The 21,733-nt window shown below is 38.8% G+C and overlaps 2 protein-coding genes and 1 long non-coding RNA gene across 11 annotated transcripts in view; 1 reads left to right on the top strand and 2 right to left on the bottom strand.

The window, feature by feature from the left end:
• Positions 1-5,871, bottom strand: part of LOC123937861 — a 55,879-nt gene extending 50,008 nt beyond the window's left edge. Inside the window, exon 1 of one of the 2 annotated variants that reach the window (XR_006817631.1) lies at positions 5,607-5,871. This is a non-coding gene — a long non-coding RNA (uncharacterized LOC123937861). The other variant, XR_006817630.1, reaches the window with a different exon arrangement.
• SETD9 (SET domain containing 9) lies at positions 5,646-16,471 on the top strand. Of its 3 annotated transcripts, XM_045998641.1 has the most exons (7): positions 5,646-5,743; positions 7,349-7,716; positions 9,458-9,581; positions 9,868-9,983; positions 10,917-11,022; positions 16,112-16,331; positions 16,442-16,471. In XM_045998641.1, the coding sequence occupies exons 1-6, from the start codon at positions 5,646-5,648 to the stop codon at positions 16,317-16,319; spliced, it is 1,020 nt and encodes a 339-aa protein (XP_045854597.1). In that variant the 3' UTR covers positions 16,320-16,331; positions 16,442-16,471. The 3 variants fall into 3 exon arrangements, with proteins under 3 accessions (XP_045854597.1, XP_045854598.1, XP_045854599.1); XM_045998642.1 differs by lacking the exons at positions 16,112-16,331; positions 16,442-16,471 and adding an exon at positions 12,725-13,163; XM_045998643.1 differs by lacking the exons at positions 10,917-11,022; positions 16,112-16,331; positions 16,442-16,471 and adding an exon at positions 12,725-13,163.
• Positions 16,472-17,448: 977 nt separating this feature from the next.
• The window catches only part of MIER3 (MIER family member 3), a 53,880-nt gene continuing 49,595 nt past the window's right edge, over positions 17,449-21,733 (bottom strand). For 3 of the 6 annotated variants that reach the window (XM_046000107.1, XM_046000109.1, XM_046000112.1), the window contains one exon: positions 17,450-21,693. In XM_046000107.1, the coding sequence (XP_045856063.1) occupies positions 21,236-21,693 (458 nt within the window). In that variant the 3' untranslated portion in view covers positions 17,450-21,235. Of the gene's footprint in view, positions 21,694-21,733 lie in introns of all 6 variants that reach the window. The other 3 variants (XM_046000110.1, XM_046000111.1, XM_046000108.1) reach the window with 2 other exon arrangements.

Below are 21,733 nucleotides of genomic sequence, written 5' to 3'. Positions count from 1 at the left end.
TGCTGGAGGGTGGGAGGGAGGGATAGGGTGGTTGGGTGATGGACACTGGGGAGGGTATGTGCTATGGTGAGAACTGTGAACTGTGTAAGACTGAGGATTCACAGACCTGCATCCCTGAAGCAAATAATACATTATGTGTTTAAAAAAAAGGGGGGGGGGAGTATGTGGTGTATAAACAATGAATCTTAGAACACTGAACAAATAAAATTAAATTTAAAGAAAAGAATATATGGTATAAAAATATACAATGGAATACTATTCTGCCATAAAAAAAAAAAATGAAATCTTGCCATTTCGAACAACATGGATGAACCCAGAAGGTACTGTGCTAAGTCAGGGAAAGACAATCATCAAATGATTTCACTTATATGGGGAGCCTAAAAATAAAGCAAGAAAACAGAAATAGACTCATAGATACCGAAAATAATCTTGTGATGCCAAGGAGAGATGGGCAAAATAAGGAAAGGAGAATAAAAGGTACAAAATTCCCAATTATAAAACAAATAAGATGGGAATGCAATGTACACCATAGGAAATATAATAATAACGTAACAACTCCATATGGGGACAGACGGCAGCTAGACTTATAATGGTGATCATTTCCTAATGTATATAGATATCAAATCACTATGTACACCCAAGAATAATACTGTATGACAACTCTACTTCAATTAAAAAAATGAATTCATTAACAAAGAATAAGACAAGCCCAATGGTTTCACTGGTGAATTCTATTAACATTCAAAGAAGGAATAACATTACTCATATACAAATTTTTTGGTGTTTTAGAAAGTAGAGAAGAGAATACTTCTCAACACATTTTATGAGGTCAACATAAGCTTAACGCCAAAATCCTAAAACAAAACTACAAATAAACCTGAGGCTAAAAAGTTAAAACACACGTCAAAATAAATGTAAGACAACAAAAGCATATAAAAACCTATAGGGTATAACCAAAGTATTACTCATAAAGACTTTAAGGATGCTGCAGGATTTGACAATGTGTCATTATAATTCATTACATTAATAGAAGAACAGAGAAAAATGGCAAAGAAAAATATGTGATATTCACCATTTAAAATTATGACAAAAATTCTTGACCAACCAAAACTAGAGAACTTTTTAAACTCGAAAGAATACCTACCAGAAAATTATAGTAAATATTAAACTTGATGGCAAAACCTTAGAAATAAACAGAATAATAAAGTAGAATTATACAGACTAATATGGGGAGACTCCAAAATATATTTTTGAATAAAAGAAGTTACAGGTATTTACAGTAGTTTAAAAACACTCCACATATTTCTATGATTTTCTGTAGGAATATACACAGGTATACAAATACACAGAAATAAGACTTATAGAAAACACATCAGCCTGATAACTTCTGAGGAGACCAGGTGAGGACCAAGACTGGCCTAAGTACAAGTCACAGGGTCTGATTAAAGGAGATTTTAGCTTTATCTACCATGTTTCTATTTGTTGCCAGGAGAATGTTGTTTTTATAAATAGCTTAGGTAACTAAAAAGTAACTTTAATACCATAAATTTAAATTCACAACATAGTATTGGAAGTCCTAACCAAAGCAATTAGAAAAGAAACAAAGACATCCAAATTGAAAAAGAAGTAAAACTGTCACTATTTGCACATTACATGATATTATATATAGATAATACATCTAGAAAACCCTAAAGACTCTACCAAAAAACTGTTAGAATTAATAAATTCAGTAATGTTGCAGGGTTATGAAATCAGTATACAAAATCTGTTGTGTCTATACCCTAATGAACTATCAGAGAGAGAAATTAAAACAATATCCTTTACAATTGCATCAAAAAAGAATAAAATACAGGGGCACATGGGTAGCTCAGTTGGTTAAGTATACGACTCTTGATTTTGGCTCAGGTCATAATCTTTGGGTCATGAGATGGAGCCCCACATTGGGCTCCATGCTGGTGGTCATGGAGCCTGCTTAAGATTCTCTCTACCCCCTCCCCCCCCACACACACACAAAAATCTCTCTCTCTCTCTCTCTCCTTCTCTCTACCCCGCCCCCTATCTCCCTCGGTGAGTGGGGGAGGGGGAGAATAAAATACATGAAATAAATTTAACCCAGGTGAAGGATCTGTTCCCTGAAAATTTTAAGGCATTAACGAAAGAAAATGAAATAGACACAAATAAATGGAAATATATTCCATGTTCATGGACTGGAAGAACTAATACTGTTAAAATGTCCATCTACTCAAAGCAATCCACAAATTCAATGCTATTCCTTTGAAATTTCAATGGCATTTTTCACAGAACTAGAACAAGTAATCCTAAAATTCATATAGAATCACAAAAGCCCTAAACAGTCAAAGCAATCTCACAAAGATGAGCAAATGTAGAGGGATCATGCTCCTTGATTTCAAAGTCTAATATAAGGTTATAGTAACCAAATAATACAGTGTTAGCATAAAAACAGACAGATACATGGAAGAGAATACAGAGTCCAGAAATAAACCTATATTTACATGGTCAAATAATTTATGACAAAGGAGCCAAGAATGTACAATGGGGAAAAGACAGTCTCTTCAACAAATGGTGGTAGAAAAGTGGTCAGCCTCATGCAAAAGAATGAAACTGGACTACTATCTTATACCATACACGAAAATGAACTCAAAATGGATTGAAGACTTGAATTTAAGGACTGACACCATAAAACTCTTACATAGTGAGGAAAATATAAGCAGTAAGTTCCTGGACATCAGTCTTAACAATAACTGTTTTTTGGTGGTGGTTGTTGTTTTTTTTAACCTAACACCAAAAGCAAAGACAACAGAAGTAAAAATGAATAAGTGGGACTACATCAAAGTAGAAAGCCTCTGCACAGCAAATGAATCCATCAACAAATTGAAAAAGCAGGGGCACCTGGGTGGCTCAGTGGGTTAAGCCGCTGCCTTCGGCTCAGGTCATGATCTCAGGGTCCTGGGATCGAGCCCCGCATCGGGCTCTCTGCTCTGCAGGGAGCCTGCTTCCTCCTCTCTCTCTGCCTGCCTCTCTGCCTACTTGTGACCTCTCTCTCTGTCGGATAAATAAATAAAATCTTTAAAAAAATAAAAAAAAATAAAAAATTGGCAGAAGACCCAAGCAGATTTTTTTTTCCCGAAGAAAATATACATATGGCCAACAGACACAGAAAAGATGCTCAACACTACTAATCTTTAGGAAAATTAAAGCCAAAGCTACAATGAAACATCACCTCACACCTGTTAGAATGGCTATTCTGAAAAAGGCAAGAAATAACAAGTGTTGGCTGGGATGTAGGGAAAAGGAAATCCTCATGCACTGTTGGTAGGAATGCAAATCAGTGCAGCTATTACGCAAAACAGTGGAAGTTCCTCAAAAAACTAAAAATAGGGACACCTAGGTGGCTCAGTAAGTTAAGCATTTGTCTTTGGCTCAGGTCTTGATCCCAGGTGCTGGGTTCGAGCTTCCCAGTGGGCTCCTTGCTAAGCAGGAAGTCTGCTTCTCCCTCAGCCTGTCACTCCCCCTGCTTGTGCACTCTCTTGCTCTTTCTCTCTCTGACATATAAAGTCTTCTCTAAAAAATTAAAAATAGACCTACCATAAGATCCAGCAATTTATAGCATTTACCCAAAGAAAATGAAAACACTTAGCTAGAAATGATATATGCACCCCTATGTTGACTGTAGCATTATTTACAACAGCCACAACATGGAAACCACTGAAGTATCCATCAGTGGATGAATGGATAAAGAAATCATGGTATGTATGTGTGTATATGTGCGCACGCGCACACACACACACACACACAGACACATACAATGGAACATTACTCAGCCCTTAAAAAGGAAACCTTGGGGCATCTGGGTGGCTCAGTGGGTTAAAGCCTCTGCCTTCGGCTCAGGTCATGATCTCAGGGTCCTGGGATCGAGCCCCGCATTGGGCTCTCTGCTCGGCAGAGAGCCTGCTTCCTCCTCTCTCTCTCTCTGCCTGTCTCTCTGCCTACTTGTGATCTGTCTGTCAAATGAATAAATAAAATCTTAAAAAAAAAAAAAAAAAGGCAACCTTGCCATTTGGGACAACAAAGATGAACCCTGAGGGTATCATGCTAAGGGAAAGAAGACAGAGAAAGGCCAATAACATGTGATTTCGTTTATATGTGAAATCTAAAAAACAAAACAAAATAAAACAAGCTCAGAGACAACAGACTGATGGTTGCCAGAGGTTGCCAGGGGTTGGAGGGTAGGGGGTCATTACAAGAGAAGTAAGATCTGGGGATGTAATGTACAGTGTGGTGACTATAGGTAACAATACTGTATATTTGACAGTTGCTAAGAGAGTAGATCTTAAAAGTCCTCACCACAAGAAAAAAAATTATAACTATGTATGATGACCAATGTTTTTTTTTTTTTTTTTTTAAAGATTTTATTTGTTTATTTGACAGACAGAGATCACAAGTAGTCAGAGAGGCAGGTAGAGAGAGAGAAAGGAGGAAGCAGGCTCCCTGCCGACCACAGAGCCTGATGCGGGGCTCGATCCCAGGGCCCTGAGATCATGACCTGAGCCGAAGGCAGTGGCTTAACCCACTGCGCCACCCGGGCACCCTATGATGACCAATGTTAAATAGATTTATTGTGGTGGTCATTTTGCAATATAACAAACATGGAATCGTTATGTTGCACATGAAAAACTAATGTTATAAATCATTATACATCAATCAATCAATAATAAATAGGGTCTATGCAAAATGATCCCCTTAACTGGACGGACAACAAAGATGATTACACTACATGATAAAAATTTTAAAAACACTGGAAATATATACAAATTTTTTTTTGAAAAGTATATTATTATAAGTAAATATTCTACTAGTTCATTTCGGTTCCTTTTAAGTTTAGAGACCATAAAATCACTTTCTTTGAAGGCCATCTATTAATACAACCTGGAACTGAATTGACCCCATTTAGCAAATCAGGTAAATCTGCAGGATGCCAATTTACCAAACACAACACCTGAGCCTCTAGAGTTTGCCAACATTCTGTATTACATAAGAGTGAAATGGGGACTTTGGCAGATATTCTTTCTCTCCTTGTGTTTGAACAAATTAGTCCTAAAGCCATCTGCCTTTACCTGAATTTTCACTAGGTCTCATGCGTTCTATTTAGACTTTTGCTTAGGATCTCGCTTTCATTCTCCGCCAAAGAAGAGGAGAGCAGTTTCCGGCCTGAGGAAATGGCACCAACACATTTAATTTTTAATAAATACTTGGGGATCTGAAGATAGTTGCGAGATTCTTGAAGTTTGCCTCCACCGGAACTAAGCGTGGGCTAAACTTGTCCTAAGTGGGTGTGTGTGGGTGTGTGTAAATACACGAGCGAATGGAGAAAGTAAAGGGGGAGAGAGGGCTTGCCTCAGCTCTACGCACCTCTGATTCAGCCAGCTGGGGACAATAAAGGAGAGGCAAAGACGCCACCAGCAACAGGATCCAAAGGAGTACCAGGGCCACAGAGCTCGGAACGGAAGGCGGAGACGGAGAAGGGGCGGGACGGCGTGGCACCCCGCTCCTCCCCGGACCGGGGCGGGCCCGAGACCGCGACCCACCTCTCTGCGCTGCTCTCGTCACAGCGCCGCGGGACAGCCATGCCGGGTCGCCTCCTGCGGGGCCTGTGGCAGCGATGGCGCCGTTACAAGTACCGCTTCGTTCCTTGGATCGCGCTAAACCTAAACCACAACCCGAGGTGAGAGGGCGAGACCGGCAGACCAGGGGCGCCTTCGTTCAGCACCGCGACTCCACCCGGGCCGCTGGACCCGAGGCCCGTGAGCCCTACGTGGGCGGAGCCTCCGGCGGACGGAGTCTCAGACGGGCGGAGCTTAAGTCGGCCTGGGGGCCCGAAGCTAGTGGAACCCGAAGAGGGCGGGGCCCGAAGAGGGCGAGGCCGAGGCTGGTGGAGTCCCGAGGGGAGCTGGGATACTGACGGGGGCGGGGAGCCTGTGGTGGGTGGGGCCTGTGGCCTAATCTCCCATGGTGCCCCGCGCTGCCAGGTCTGCAAGGCGGGCATTGCCCACGTGGAGAGGAGCGTGTTCTCCCCGGCTTCTGTCCCGGCAAAAAGAGACTTGAAAAAGAACGAAGCTCTTACAGCCGGAGGGTGCGTGGTCTTCTCTCCGCCAAGGCATAGTTAGGAGCTTGAAAATCCTTAAAAAAGCCAAATCGAGGTTTATTTTCACAGCTCCATAGTTTACCTGGTGAAAACAGCCCAGCTTGGCTGTGAGGATAGCAGCTTGGACTGACACGTAAAAACGAGCAAAATGCCATTAATAGCACATTGGAGTCATGGGTTTGTTTGTTTTTTTTTAAGATTTTATTTATTTACTTGACAGACAGAGATCACAAGCAGGCAGAGAGGCAGGGAGAGAGAGAGGAAGAAGCAGGCTCCCTGCTGGGCAGAGAGCCCAATGCGGGGCTCGATCCGAGGACACTGGGATCATGACCTGAGCCGACGGCAGAGGCTTTAACCCTCTGAGCCACCCAGGCGCCCCGGAGTCATGGGTTTAAATTTGTTCATACCTGAGACAGGGATCTAACTGAGAGGGTGGCTGTGGAGTGAGTATCATTGCGGGCTCTAATAAGTGGCGTGCTAGTGATCTGGAAGCAGTTCAGTAATGCTCACTTAAATGGGGCACACTAGCTCCACTGAAAGCCGGTTAATAACCAAAGAGCCTTTCCAAAGTTTCTGTCGGCGAATACGTGAATTCAGGGCCATCCTTACTATAGAACTGCGAAGCAGGAATTGCTTTTTGTTAAGAAGTAAAAATAATACCATTATGCAAATAAAAACGATTCAGCCATTGAAGTAGTCAGTACTCCCAGGAACGAATGTGACAGTGTTTAATGTTAAACTTGTCTTTAAAATTACATGCCTACAAAAAGAGCCATTGCAATATGTGGATTCTTATGTGATGTTCACATAATGGCTATGCGTGTGGTGGAAAAAAGAACTTGCTCTGTTTCAGCTTCTGGCTCTCCCACTTAACAGCTTTAGGATGTTGGACAAGTTCCCCAAGCCTCAGTTTCCCCATCTGCAAAAAAAGAGATCATGAATGTAAGGACCCAACTGCTTGGTACAGTTGAAGCCTTCACAAATACTAGCTATTGTTAACTTGGGTAGGTATTGTCCAGAGCTAGGTCACTAAAACTACCCCTAAACGACTCTTCCCTGAACGTCTCAGTTTTATGCTGTTCAGACACATGAGAATAATCATCATTAAGACCAGTGACTCAGAAGGCATGAAGTGCGGCTTTTGTCAGTTGAAGGGCAGTGAACAGAAATTTTTCCCATTTTCAGGACCCTCCGATATGTTCCAGAGGAATCCAAAGACAAAGTTATCTCAGATGAAGATGTCCTAGGAACATTACTGAAAGTTTTCCAGGCTCTATTCATAAATGATTTCAATAAGCAATCAGATATCTTGACTATGCTTCCAGAAACTGTTAAATCAAAATACCACAACCTACTGTCAGTTCAACATCCAAGGGTGAAACTGTTTGAATACAGACATCAACAGCAAAATACCTTTAAACCAGAAGAAATTCTTTTTAAGACATTGGGTTTCAGTGTTGCCCGAGCAACTAGCTCACTGATATCTGCTGGAAAAGGTGTCTTCGTTACCAGAGGATTGGTACCAAAAGGCGCGGTTGTATCTATGTATCCTGGTAATCACACAATTAGTGCTTTGCCAAGAGTTTCCTATTTACCCATTTATATAAGTTCAAGTAAATACATAGTCCTGTAATCCTTCGAGTTAAGGCATGAATTGAAAACTCAGATTTCCACAGATTCTTAAATCCTGATTTAGAAATTAACCATAAATTATTTTATGTGTTAGAAAACATCCTTGAGTATTTCTTTTCTTTTGAGGAAATTTTTGTAGTTAATGTTTAAATGTGGGATATTTAAATGTGGGATACGGTATAGCCTACTTTGATAAGACGAATTACTTAGAAAGCACTAGAGAATCAGTCAGTTGGTTTACATAATTGGTAACTAAAGGTAAAAATAGTATGGGTTAAAACAAGAAAGATAGATTTTAAACCCATAAATTATTGAATAAAGACCTTCCTGCCATTTCTACACTTTGAAAGTAAAGCAGCTACTTTGCAAAAAGACCATTGACTAGAATGCTCAGGAGAGTATGTTATTTGTTGAATTAAGATGATATAATTTGGTGTGGTACAAAATATGTGTGAATGCTTAAGTAGACCTATGTTTTCAAAAAGTCATTCTACTATTTTCTGATTTTATATCCTTTTTTTTTTTTTAAGATTTTATTTATTTATTTGACAGACAGAGATCACAAGTAGGCAGAGAGGCAAGCAGAGAGAGAGGGGAAAGCAAGCTTCCTGCTGAGCAAAGAGCCCGATGTGGGGCTTGATCCCAGGACCCCGGGGCTCGATCCCAGGGCCCTGGGATCCTGACCCGAGCGGAAGGCAGAGGCTTTAACCCACTGAGCCACCCAGGCGCCCCTGATTTTATATCCTTAAGCAAGAAAGTTGGTTTCCTCCTACACAACTAACCTAACTCTGTAAAGACTAAATAGAACAAATGAATACTAAAACAAATTTAATAAAATAGCATGCCTGGAACATAGGACAGGCCCAGTAAATATTTTGTCCTTTCCTCCATTGCCAATGAAAGGAGAAACAACCTGAATGTCAGACTCATTCATTCCCATTTTTTCTGCATTATTAAATCAGTTTTTAACAAAGTACGTTTCTTAAAAGACTTTTTAATAGATGTCAAATCACAGCCTACTTTAAAAAGCCAAAACAAAAGGTTGGGGGAACAGGTGGTGGGTAATAGGGAGGGCACGTTTTGGGTGTTGTGCAAAAACAATGAATACTGTTACGCTGAAAAAATAAATAAAATGGAAAAAAAAAAAAGCCAAAACAAAACAAACCCCCGACTTTGCAAAACTGAACCTCAGATGTGGTGTTCACATTTTAATCAACCAGAATAGTCACATTTTATTTGGCTGTCTGAACAAATTGGTCCTCTGCTCCACTTACTATTGAGCACTCTTCCAAGGAGGAAAGTAACCAAAGATAATGTGATCATCTAGACTGGAGATAAAATATTAGAAAAAGGATAGAGGGCGTCTGGGTGGCTCAGTGGGTTGGAGCCTCTGCCTTCGGCTCGCGTCATGATCCCAGGGTCCTGGGATCGAGCCCACATCGGGCTCTCTGCTCTGCGGGGAGCCTGCTTCCTCCTCTCTCTCTCTCTCTGCCTGCCTCTCTGCCTACTTGTGATCTCTGTCAAATAAATAAATAAAATCTTTTTTAAAAAAAGAAAAAGGGTAGAGAAATTAAAAGTTTCTTTCATATTTTACTTATGTTTCCAGATGTTTATAATATTTACATGTTATGCATGTTATGTCTTTATCTTATTATATAATAGGTACAGTATATCAGAAGTATGAGCCAATCTTTTTCCAGTCCATTGGAAATCCATTTATTTTTAGATGTCTGGATGGGGTACTCATTGATGGAAATGACAAAGGAATATCAAAAGTTGTATATAGGTAAGTTGGTACCCATGTTCAGACTTAATGTAGGACCACCACAAAATGATTATGACCACTAGCCTTTTTACTTTAAATAAAAATCTGTTTAAGCAACTGCTAAGTAGCCACTCAGTTGCCCTACTGACTAGATAAAACTTTTTTAAGAAAAAAAAAAAAAAAGGAAAAAAAAAACTTTTTTAAGAGAACCTGGACTTGTTCAGTTTTAGGGTTGCTTTTGTACTTTTGGATTTTATTGTAAGATATAAAACAACAATCCCTTAGCTAATTTTTTCACCTGTTTTAGATCTTGTAATGGGAGAGATCAACTTGGTCCTTTCAAAATGAGTGATAGTACATGGCTAACATCAGAAATTTGTAATCCACTGGCTGTAGGACAGTATGTCAACAATTGTTCAAATGGTAAGTTGGCATCGTGGGTCTGTAAGACAAGATATAAATACAGCAGTGGTAATTTTCCTCCTTTGCCCTATGACTGAGTGCCAGAGGCAGTTACATTTAACATCTCAGCTATTCAAAGCCCATCAGTAAACTATAACATTCTGGGGGCAGATATCAAAGAATCTGGGGAAGTAATGATATACATTAATTGAATAATGTATTGTTTTTCTTCTGGTTTTGCAATAAATATAGGCAATGATAACTGCTCTTTTGATCATCATTATTATAGCATTTTTTTTAATAGCTCACTTAGAGATCATGCTTTCAGTGCCTCAGTAGAGCTTGGTAGGTTGAACTAGACTGGTATCCCTTTCTGTTGCTATGTGCATGAGTCACTTACCTTCCCATAGGGCTTGACTTCCCAAAAGTTTAAGTTTGATCTGGCTCTATTTAGCATAGGTTTTGGTGTTACGGAGATGTGAACTTGAAACCTGACTCTTCTACTTAACCCTTAACCTTTCTGAGCCTCTGTAAGTAATAGGGGTGCCTTGGTGGCTCAGTCCCTTGAATGTGCGACTCCTGATTTCAGCTCAGGTCATGATCTCAGGGTTGTGATATCAAGCCCCAAGTCAAGCCCCCAGTCGGTCTCTGAGCTAGGCAGGCAGTCTGCTTGAGGTTCTCTCCCTCTGCCCCTCCCCCATTCACACGTGTGCACCCTCTCTCTTTAAAATAAAATAAATTCTTCAAAAAGTAAATAATAAGTATGTATATATATGTATGTACGTATATATATGTATGTATATATAATCTAGTAATGCCTGGAACATAATAGTGATTACTTATTTGAGCATGTTCTTATAATTTGGAAAACCACACATCAAGTGTCATAATTCAGTACTGTTTTTCACGACCTTATAAAATGGCTGTTGCTAAAAATTATATACTTGTTCCTAGACAGAGCAGCTAATGTCTGCTATCAAGAATTTGATGTGCCTGCAGTCTTCCCTATAGAGCTGAAGCAGTATCTTCCAAACATTGCCTATAGCTGTGACAAACAAAGGTTAGTTTTTTTTTTTCCTGTCTCCTGTCTTGTGCTATACTTTAAAAACGTACGTTTTCTATGGCGCCTGAGTGGCTCAGTTGGTTACCGACTCTTGGTTTTGACTCAGGTCATGCTCTCAGGGTCCTGGGATGAAGCCCTGCATGGGGCTCCACACTCGGCTGCTCAGTGAGGAGTCTCCTTGTCTTTCTCCCTTCCCCTCTACTCTTCCCCCAGCTCTCATGTAACCCCCCCCAATAAATGAATAAATAAACCTCAAAAAAAATTTTTTTTCCAAGAAAAAGCTATATAGAATTAAAGGAAATTTTTTTAGTGAAAAATTATGACTTAAATTTTTATTTTTTCATCATACCTGAATGTGTTAATGTACACTTATTTGAAATTTAAAATTTTCCATTAACCTAGCTCATTCTTCTTCTTATTACCCATTTTTATTTTGTGTGGTACTTTAAAAGTATCAACCTTAAAATTTTTTTCAAGTGATTCTGTTATTTTTCTTACAAATTCCTCAAATACATTTTTTACTTTAATCATTTTAAGGATCATGTTCTTCATCTCACTTGAGAGTACCCAGTTCAAGAAAAAAGCCAAATTACACTATTACTTATTTTACCCATTTCACTATTAGGTTTGGAAACTTAACAATGAAAAAAAGATAAATATTCAGAAGATACATATTTGTAATATAAGGTTTATTTTCTATTCATGAAGTGGAAAGTCTGCTGAAAGAATTCAAGTAACAATTTCTACATATAAGTAATTCTGTAGAGTTTTTTATCAGCGATGCTATAGGAAGATACAATCATTATATTATGACAGTGAGCTGCCAGCTACTGGCAAACTCTTGTATGGACCCCATTAAATTGTCCTTTTAAGATGAATGAGATTTAAAACTTAGACTGTTTTCTTTACTTAAAACTCAATAACTTCTCTGTCTCTATTCATATGTGTTTGTATAGCTAACAGTTTGAGTGTTTTAGCCATATACAGTGGAGTACAATGTCATTACTGTTCAACAAGTACAGGAAGTGTTAACTGAGTAGGAACATTGAAGGCTACATATGTCTTGTGGTATCCATAAAAGTATTTTTTTTTAATTCTGATTATTATTATTATTTTTTTTTTTTTTGAGAGGGAGAGAGATAAAGGAAGGGGAGAGGGAGAGAGAATCCTAAGCAGACTCCATGCTCAGCACAGAGCCCAACACAGGGCTCCAACTGACAACCCTGAGATTAACACCTGAGCAGAAATCAAGAGTCAGACATTTAACCACCTGAGCCACCCAGGTGCCTCAAAATTCCAATTAATTTTAAGTAATGTTTCCAGCTTTGCAGAATACAAAGATAAAAATTAATTTTAAAATGTTAAACTATAATAAATGTCATTTTAAAATACTTTTTGTGATAACTAGTTTTGGGAGCCTGAACATAAAAACAACATATTTGTGGTCTTTTTAAATGCTAAGGAATAGACATAGGTACTTAAACTCCACCAGGAAAAATAAGTAAATAAATAAGTTTTTAAATATGTAAATAAGATAGTGCCATCAGGGATAAGAGCTATTTTCTCGTGGAAGTCAAATAACTAAGATAATAATAAGAAATTTGAGTAAAATTATAAGATCTATAATGGTTATATTAAAAATATGAGCTTGGATCTGTTAATACTTATGACTTTTATGTATTTTTCTTTTTGTTTTCAGCCCACTTCGATGTGTCATTCTTGTAGCACTAAGGGACATCAGACAAGGAGAAGAGCTTTTTTCAAACTACTATACAATTGTCAGCTAACTATGAGCTAGAAATTAGGTTTTCTGCCCAGCTATTGAGTTCACTCTAAATGTTTTTTGTTCATTGTATCTCTGACTTAACCTATAGAACAAATATTTTGAGGCCTATTTGGAGAGAGTATTTTGTTTTTATGATAAAAGCTATGTGCTTCATTGCAATTTCAAATTTGGAATACAATTCCAATTTTATTTGGCTTTCCCTTAAATATACAGTAGCTTATTAAGTTAAAACCTACTGTCCGAACTTAAAATTCAAACTTTCTTTTATTTTGTATATTTCTGTGGTGCTTTATAAAATTCCAGTCAAACTGGAATTTTCATTTCTTACACTGTTGGTGTGTACAAACTTGTGTAAAAACTTATTTTTATGTGATAAACTAAAGCAAAAAATGTATGTTGTGTTGTCATGAATTTTGTGTGTGTGTATGTGTGTGATTTAAGGATTGTTTTAGCTAGGTGAGGGGGAATTGGAATTGGAATTTACTCTTATTTGCATGTTCACACACATATACAAAGTTTAAACGAGTGAGAGATGGTTTTAGCATAGAAATACAGTTAAGGGGCGCCTGGGTGGCTCAGTGGATTAAGCCTCTGCCTTCGGCTCAGGTCATGATCTCAGGGTCCTGGGATCGAGCCCCACATCGGGCTCTCTGCTCCGCAGGGAGCCTGCTTCCTCCTCTCTCTCTGCCTGCCTCTCTGCCTACTTGTGATCTCTCTGTCAAATAAATAAATAAAAAATCTTTAGAAATACAGTTAAAAGATAGTGGTGGTAGGAGGGACACCTATTCCCATTCTCATATTTCAGTGGGGAGTGCTGACATTAGTGATGCTCCCGGCCTCTCTGTCTGTTGTAGGAAGAGTGATTTTATGAGATTCTCTTTGGAGAACTAGGCACCCACGGCCCAGACTCCTCTAGTTCCTTCTCTGTGGGCTCTCTGCCCAGCCAATGACAAGTGAGTCTATTCAGAGGTAGAGTATTAGTGAGCTGACCTGCCCACAGCTCTGAAGCCACCTTCTCCAGTGAGTTTCACTCATGATACTTACTTTGATCTGCATTGACCTGACTCCTGCATCTAACTCTCAGTTCCAAACTTGGATGAAGAGGATGTTTTTTAGTGGACTCCTTGATTTCTAACATGAAACCTGTATAACCATATTCTAACCACCTAAACTGCTACATCAACAGCTTTTCTCACTTCATTTATTGTAATTTCAATAGTCTCCAATTGCCTTCCCTGTTTCTACTCCTGCTGCCTTTACAGAATGGATCACCAAGAAAGGTTCTTGTAAATATAACTCCCATTTGACCAGCCTCTGCTCAAAACCCTGTGATTACTCCTTATATAGTGGAAGGAATGCCCAAGTGCTTCACATGTATGACATAGCCACTCAATACCTCTTACCTCATCTCCTGCTCATTCGACCTAGGCACATCTGTCTCCTCACCACTCCTAGAACCTGCTGGGCACACTTGTACTTCAGACTTGTAGTTTTCTGTGCCTGCAAAGGTCTTCCCTCAGAGTCACCTTGCCCAACCAGCCTACTGAAATTTACAGTCCCCAGCTGCCAGCCCTGAAAATTCCCATTACGCTTTCCTTCTTTTTCTCTATTAGATTTATCTCGTGTAGATAGTAAATGTATATTCGTGCAGCATCTGATTCCTTTTCTCAGCCTCATTTGTCCTTTATTTGTGTCACCAAGATGCTGGGAAAACAGGGAGACTATTTTTATTAAAAAAAAAAAAAAAAAGCCAATCTACTTGACCACTTGACCAAGAAGATCCTGTTATACAGACCTTTAAGTAAAATACAGAAATACTAACTTCTGGGGCTCGTGGGTGGCTCAGTCAGTTGAGTAGCTGCCTTTGGCTCAGTCATGACCCCAGGGCCCTGGGATCAAGCCCCACATTGGGCTCCCTGCTCGGTGGGGAGCTTGCTTTGCCCTCTCCTCCTGCCTGCCACTCTGTCTACTTATACTCTGTCAAATAAATAAATAAAATCTTAAAAAAAGAGAGAAATACTAACTCCTGTGGACACATCTGGTGGGCTAAAGTATTTAGGAGTGAACTCTTGCAATGTAAATTTAAAACTACTTCAAGAGGAAAAGAAAGGTATGTTATATAGAAAAAGATCAAATATGATAAAATGTCAATTGCTCAATCTGGGTTTTTCTTTATTCTGTTCTTTTAGCTTTTGTCTTAAGTTTTTTTTTTTTGTTTTTTTTTTTTTCTTTTAAAGCTAGGGGCAGGGGCGCCTGGGTGGCTCAATGGGTTAAATCCTCTGCCTTCGGCTCAGGTCATGATCTCAGAGTCCTGGGATCGAGCCCCGCATCATCGGGCTCTCTACTCAGCGGGGAGCCTGCTTCCTCCTCTCTCTGCCTACTTGAGATCTCTGTCAAATAAATAAAGTCTTTAAAAAAAAAAAAAGCTAGGGGCAAAGTCACCATTAGCTGCAGGGTAGACGATGTCATCAAACTTTTAGGAAATGTCTACTACGTGAAGGGCTCTGGGGGAGTCAAAGAATAAAATATGGTTTCTGCTCATAAAGTGCTCATGGTGGAGTATAAAGCTTGCCTAGTACAATAATTTGGTCTGCACTGGAGGAGTGAAAAAAAAATTTTTTTTTTTTAATCTCAAGCAAATTCCTATATAAGGTATTTTTTTTTAATATTTTATTTATTTGACAGAGAGAAATCACAACTAGGCAGAGAGGCAGGCAGAGAGAGAGGAGGAAGCAGGCTCCCCGCGGAGCAGAGAGCCCGATGTGGGGCTCGATCCCAGGACCCTGGGATCATGACCTGAGCCGAAGGCAGAGGCTTTAACCCACTGAGCCACCCAGGCGCCCCAGGAGTGAAAAAATTTTTTAATGTAACATAGGCATTTTAAAACAGAAACATCTATTTTTCTTATCGAAATAATTGTTTAGACTTATAAATGGCTGGTTTCATTTCTGACATACTTCTGAAATGCCTTTATGAGTTCTAACATTTCATGAGTTCTATGAAACAACTTCATGGAAATAGAGGCTTTACCTCCATGTAACTGCCTCATCAAAACTGAGTTACCCAACAGCTGTGTCTCTAAAAGTGCATGTCAACTAGTGTATTAAACCTAGGAACACATGAGCACTCCTGATCTAGAATCACAAATTCAATGCCCCTGTGCCCAGCTTTGTCAGAGAATCCCCATAGACACAGAAAGAGAGGAAAAGGGTTAGAGAACACTTACTGGATGGGAAGTGGTAAATAGTCCTGTCCTAGGGATGAAGACAAAGTGTATATAATGAAATATCCAACTTACAGATTCTTTGAGAAGTCAGAGAAGCAGCAAGTTCAAAGCCTATCATTGATGAAAATTATGGCCAACAAGGATAAGGTCTACAAGTCACGAGAAATTCTGCTCCAAGACTCTCCTCCCTCCCCTAAAAGCCTGAAGTACTCTGTAGCTCTCACATGGTATGCAGCTGCTCTTGGCAGGATTCGAAACAAACTGGTGTTCGGTCCCACCTGAAGGCACTTCTGTGTATGTATTCCCCCCAGAGGCCTGAACATTTAAGTTTCTGTGATGTCTGTGCTTGGAGGAATGCGGTTTGTTTTTTTTTTAAAGGTTTTATTTATTTATTTATTTGACAGACAGAGATCACAAGCAAGCAGAGAGGGAGGCAGAGAGAGAGGAAGGAAAGCAGGCTCCCCGCTGAGCAGAGATCCCGACGCGGGGCTCAATCCCAGGACCCCGAGACCCCGACCCGAGAGAAGGCAGAGGCTTTAACCCACTGAGCCACCCAGGTACCCCGAGGAATGCGGTTTTATACAAGTAATCAAAGGAGTCAGAATATGTGCTTTCATTTTATCCTCTTCGTGTGCCTGTACAAAATTTGAACCTGTGTGAAATATGATCACTGCATATTAAGAATGGGCTAGATTCTCTCTCCCTTTTCCTCTGACCCCCCCCCAACTCGCTAATAAATCTTAAAAAAAGAGAATGGACTACATAAAGCTCCACTCAGAGCAAATGAAATATGGGGACAAACTTGTGAAATTAGACTAAAATGAGATCATCAGCTTGAAAAGATGAAGGTTTAAAATATTTCGGGGGGGGCGCCTGGGTGACTCAGTGGGTTAAGCCTCTGCCTTCGGCTCAGATCATGATCTCAGGGTCCTGGGATCAAGCCCTGCATCAGGCTTTCTGCTCAGCAGGGAGTCTGCATCCCCCCCCACCCCGCCGACCTCTCTCTCTACCTGCCTCTGCCTACTTGTGATCTCTGTCAAATAAATGAAATCTTAAAAAAAAAAAAAATTCTAGGGGCGCCTGGGTGGCTCAGTGGGTTAAGGCCTCTGCCTTCGGCTCTGGTCGTGATCTCGGGATCCTGGGATCGAGTCCCATATCGGGCTCTCTGCTCGGCAGGGAGCCTGCTTTCCCCTCTCTCTCTGCCTGCCTCTCTGCATACTTGTGATCTCTGTCTGTCAAATAAATTTAAAAATCTTAAAAAAAATATTTCTAGAGTCTACTAAACTATAAAGACGAGTTTACCATAAATATATTGTCAAGTAATAACATCCGATCAAATTTCAGACACCATGTCTTCCTAAAAGACAAAGTTACCTAGAAGAGTGTTTGAAACATAACAGACATTCAGTAAATATCTCCTGAATTAAACTAAAAGTGTAATAAGCCTCACTTTGGAACGACTGGTTTAGTATAAATGAAAATCTGTTATAGAGGATTTAAAGGAAACTTATTTTATCTACTAACTTTGTCACATACTTATTTACAACAGCAAAATCCCAGTTGAAAAGTGGTTAAGTTTCCACCCAGGTGTTATAGCTTAGGATTTATTAAATAAGTATCTAATTGCAGCAAATACTCACACGAACCAAGAAAAAAAAAAGATTTCCAGATTTTTATTTCTGGAACTGTACACCAGGTATTAAAGTACAACAAATACAAAATAATGCTCAAAAAAATCAGTGTTTATGTACAAATATTAAAATCAATGCAACAATAGCAACTTCCTCTTGAACATCTGTTACTAAAACTTGTTGTGATTGTCACTAATTAATCTCATACTCACAGGGTACTTATTTCAAACTAGGACAATTGGAATCACTGGTCATCTAAGAGGAATTTTAATATCTACCTAACAATAAAACTAATAGTTTCCTCCTTTTAGTGAAAAAATTAAGAACTTTTTAAAAAACATAGTAATGTCAATATTTTTATAAATTATTTCAATTTCCATTTGTAGACAATGTGCTTTGAAACTCTGGGCAAACAATCTCCTTGGTGGTCAGGTTTATTCATTAGTTTACATTCAAAGTTGAAATATTCACTAGAGACTTTGGTTAAATTAAATAGTATCACTATGCTCTATTAGATCTGAAGTTCTCAAATATTTATGACCCTCAATTTTAAAAATTAAAAAGGAAACAACTGCACAATTCTTTGACCTAATTGTACACACTTTAGTATTGTTTAAACAGTATTCTACATCCTTCAAGTAAATTCAGCAGTTGACCATGACAAGAGGAAAACTAAACACTTAAAAAGCTAGCATGTAAAAGATGAAGTACGACTAACAAAAGTAAAGTATTGCTATAATCACAGCACCAGTTACACTTCTAAATGAATCCAGGTCCTCTTCAAATTCCCTGTACATAAAAGATACATCAGCCAACAATGCAACAGCTCACCATGGATTTTTGGTTTGTTCATAAGAAAATAATGTGGCAAGAGGAAAAAAGAATTTATCACAGTTTGTTATAAGAATTGTGCTTAACACTTGATAATAAAGGCATTATTGTTTCTTCATAAAATTGCAAATCAGTAATTTTCATGCTCTCAAACGCAATTCTTCTAATAAACGGTAACAAATTCTCTGTTAAAATGCTTAACTGGAGGGGGAAAAAAAAACAGTAAACCCAGCGTTCAAAAGAAAATTCAATAAATAGCTATTTTACATGGATAAAGTCATAGTGGTACAATTTATGAATGTCACATCAAGCATGCACAAAAATGGTATTATACATGGCGGAAGCAGTCAGAAAATACTGAATTAGATCTAAAAAGATATGAAGAATTTACATATATATATACAAAAATCTTGCAAATTATTGCCTCATTTTAAGAAGGAATTAAAAGTAAACGTTACCAGCTAGTTAGCGCTCTCTAAGAGGCTAAAATCAGATTGACATTTAAAAATCTATTAAACTAGCTGGAATTTATTTTTCTCTCATATCATTTACTGGATTTTGGTCAAAAATCTTTATTTAAATAACTAAAGTGTCCATTCAACTTGCTGATAATCAAAACTTTAGATAAGAAACACTGTTTCCATCTTATATCAAGATCCCAGCAATGCATAGATAAACTGAGTATGTTACTGCATCAGCTACTGAGAATGGGCATGTTCATTTAAGTGCAACTGGTATTAGCATTCAGTCATCTTTGTGTAAATTACTTTATACAAACCAGCCACTGTAAACCCAGAGTAAAAATCAAAGTTAAAACAATGGAAGATTATGGCCAGTATCTTACTAAATTATAAAAGGTATACTGATTTTTAACAGAAGAAATAAGGTTCAAAGTTTAGCACAACACCACAGCAATAAGAAGCTGATAACTTGGATAAAAATATCTGAAAGCAACACACAGCCCAGGCTACCCATTATTTACTGTGTGCATACAGGAATGCTAGACTTTCGATGTATAAATTAGAGACTGATTTTAAGTTATTAATTTAACTACTTTTGTCCACTGTGCTAAACTAAATTTTATAGTAAATATGCTACTGCGTAAACACTTCAAAGCAATCTTCATTAAAATGCTGCAAAGAAAAATAAGAATACACATCATCCAAAACTAAGGATGTCATTGCAGTTCACAGTTTGTATAATAAATACCCTCCCTTTCCATCACTACTAAGGTCACTACAACCTATCTACTCCTCAGCACAACCTTGAAGCGACTTACTCTTACAAATATGAGCAATGCAGCCAAACATTTAAGGTTTTTGCAAAGCAAGACAACTAGTAGAATTTGGAAATTAAGATGGTGCGCAAAAAAAAAAAAAAAAAGCAAAATTCTGTCTTAACTGAACTATAAAAGCAAAGCTTATTACACCCTAATACTGTATTACATACACATTGTTTGAATTCACCTTTTAACTTAGAGATGCATATCTATAGAGCAAAAATGGCCAAAGTTTAGGACAATGGCTTCTCATTCACAATGTCTGCAATAAAAATAAAACAGTCTGAGATGCATCTGAACGTCTCTCACTTTTGAAACTTAAAGTGGTAAAGTACCATGCTATTGCAGATAGAAACTCACATTTATCTCACCAACTGTTCAAGCTAAACAAAAAAGTTTAAATATACTTCAAGGTTCTACTGCATTAAGTGTAAAATCTAGAAGTCCCTCCAAAATATTAACACTTTGAACTGCAGTGCTACAGACAACTTAAGAAGTGTCCCAAAACGTAAACCATTGAGTGGCAACATCCTAGACTTTGTAGACTGTGTCCTGCAAGTCAGTTGCCTCAGGATAAACTAATTATCAATGACCAGTATGATTTTTACAATTATAATCTTGACAATGGTGGACAAAATCCCATCTGAATACCACATCTTTAAATGCCAAATTTTTAGCCAATAAGTGAAGGTACACAGAACTCTTCCCACAGTAAAATGACTGATTCTGTGTAAGGTAGCCCTGGTCTAGAATTTTGAAACAGGATCCAAGCAAGCGTCTTCATAATTTGCACGCAGTTCCTCGTGCTGGCTTCCATAAAGATGGACTTGCTGTTTTGTAAACTGAAGTGCTCTAGTTGAATAACATGAGAGAAGTTTCCATTTTAAAAAAATCCTTGCATGTTTGTGCAGTTTAAAGAAACCTACCCCTGCTTTTATTTAATTAAGAAAATAAAACCAAAAAATGCTACATTGAGCAGGGATTGGGATCGGTACCTGTAAACATTGTTATTCCACTGCATCCATTATGGCAAAAGGAATTTACACGAAAAGAAGCCACTCCATTCAGTTCAGAACATCTGTGCTGGTTTTGAGCTGGTGGCCTCTGTCTACAGGTTTTAAAACTGGGAGTGAGGGCAGTGGGGAACTGAAAAGAATAGAAAAAGAAGGGAGTGGAGAAGAGGTACTGGGGGATGAGGAAGAGATAAGCAGAGCTTAAAGCTGCACCACAGAGTTCAATCTTAGTTCCCAACTCTGCTGATCATAGTTCATTTCCACATTTATGGATTGAAAAATGAAAATACTCTTGATAAATCAAGATATAGTTCTATACATACTGACATCACTGATGTCATACTGAAAAAGGTTCAAACTTCCAGTGAAAGACTAAGCAAACCTGATCCTTTCCTCAAGTTTACTGGTACTGCACACCCACTGTTTCTGGGCTCCTCACTCCTGTCACTCAGAGTGAAGGGCGGTATGCTGATGCAGAGCATGGGCACTGATGAAACCATTGGTCTCACTGGCAGACAGACTGCCAAAGTCAGCCACGGAGACGGCCATTTTGGCACTGGTGATATGATGTGTGTGATTTTCAAAGTCCACACCCAAATTATTTACAGAAACCTCATTCATAAAGGATTCAGGAACAGCAATGCCCATTTTCAATCTCTTTGCTGGTCTTTCTGACTCTTCACTGCACATGTTCATGGGGTTTAGCTCCGAGTGATAAAATCCAGTCTCAAATAAATTAAAACAATCACTTTCCCCATTGCTCGGCAGGGTGAGTAACTCCTCCGTTACGACAGGCACATGATTGACTTGTCCACGGGGTGTGTTGCCCAGTGGAGGAAAGCTATCATCCAAACAATTCACATCCGTGGGGTTGCAGACCGTTGCCACACTGTTGGTCAGGGCTAAAAAGAAATGGAAAATGGTTTAAGGTAGTGGTCCCAT

This window comes from Meles meles, chromosome 3 (genome assembly GCF_922984935.1).
Source record: "Meles meles chromosome 3, mMelMel3.1 paternal haplotype, whole genome shotgun sequence".
Taxonomy (NCBI): Eukaryota; Metazoa; Chordata; class Mammalia; order Carnivora; family Mustelidae; genus Meles; species Meles meles.
The sequence above is the reverse complement of the archived record's forward strand: the minus strand, read 5'-3'. Positions and strand labels throughout refer to the sequence as shown.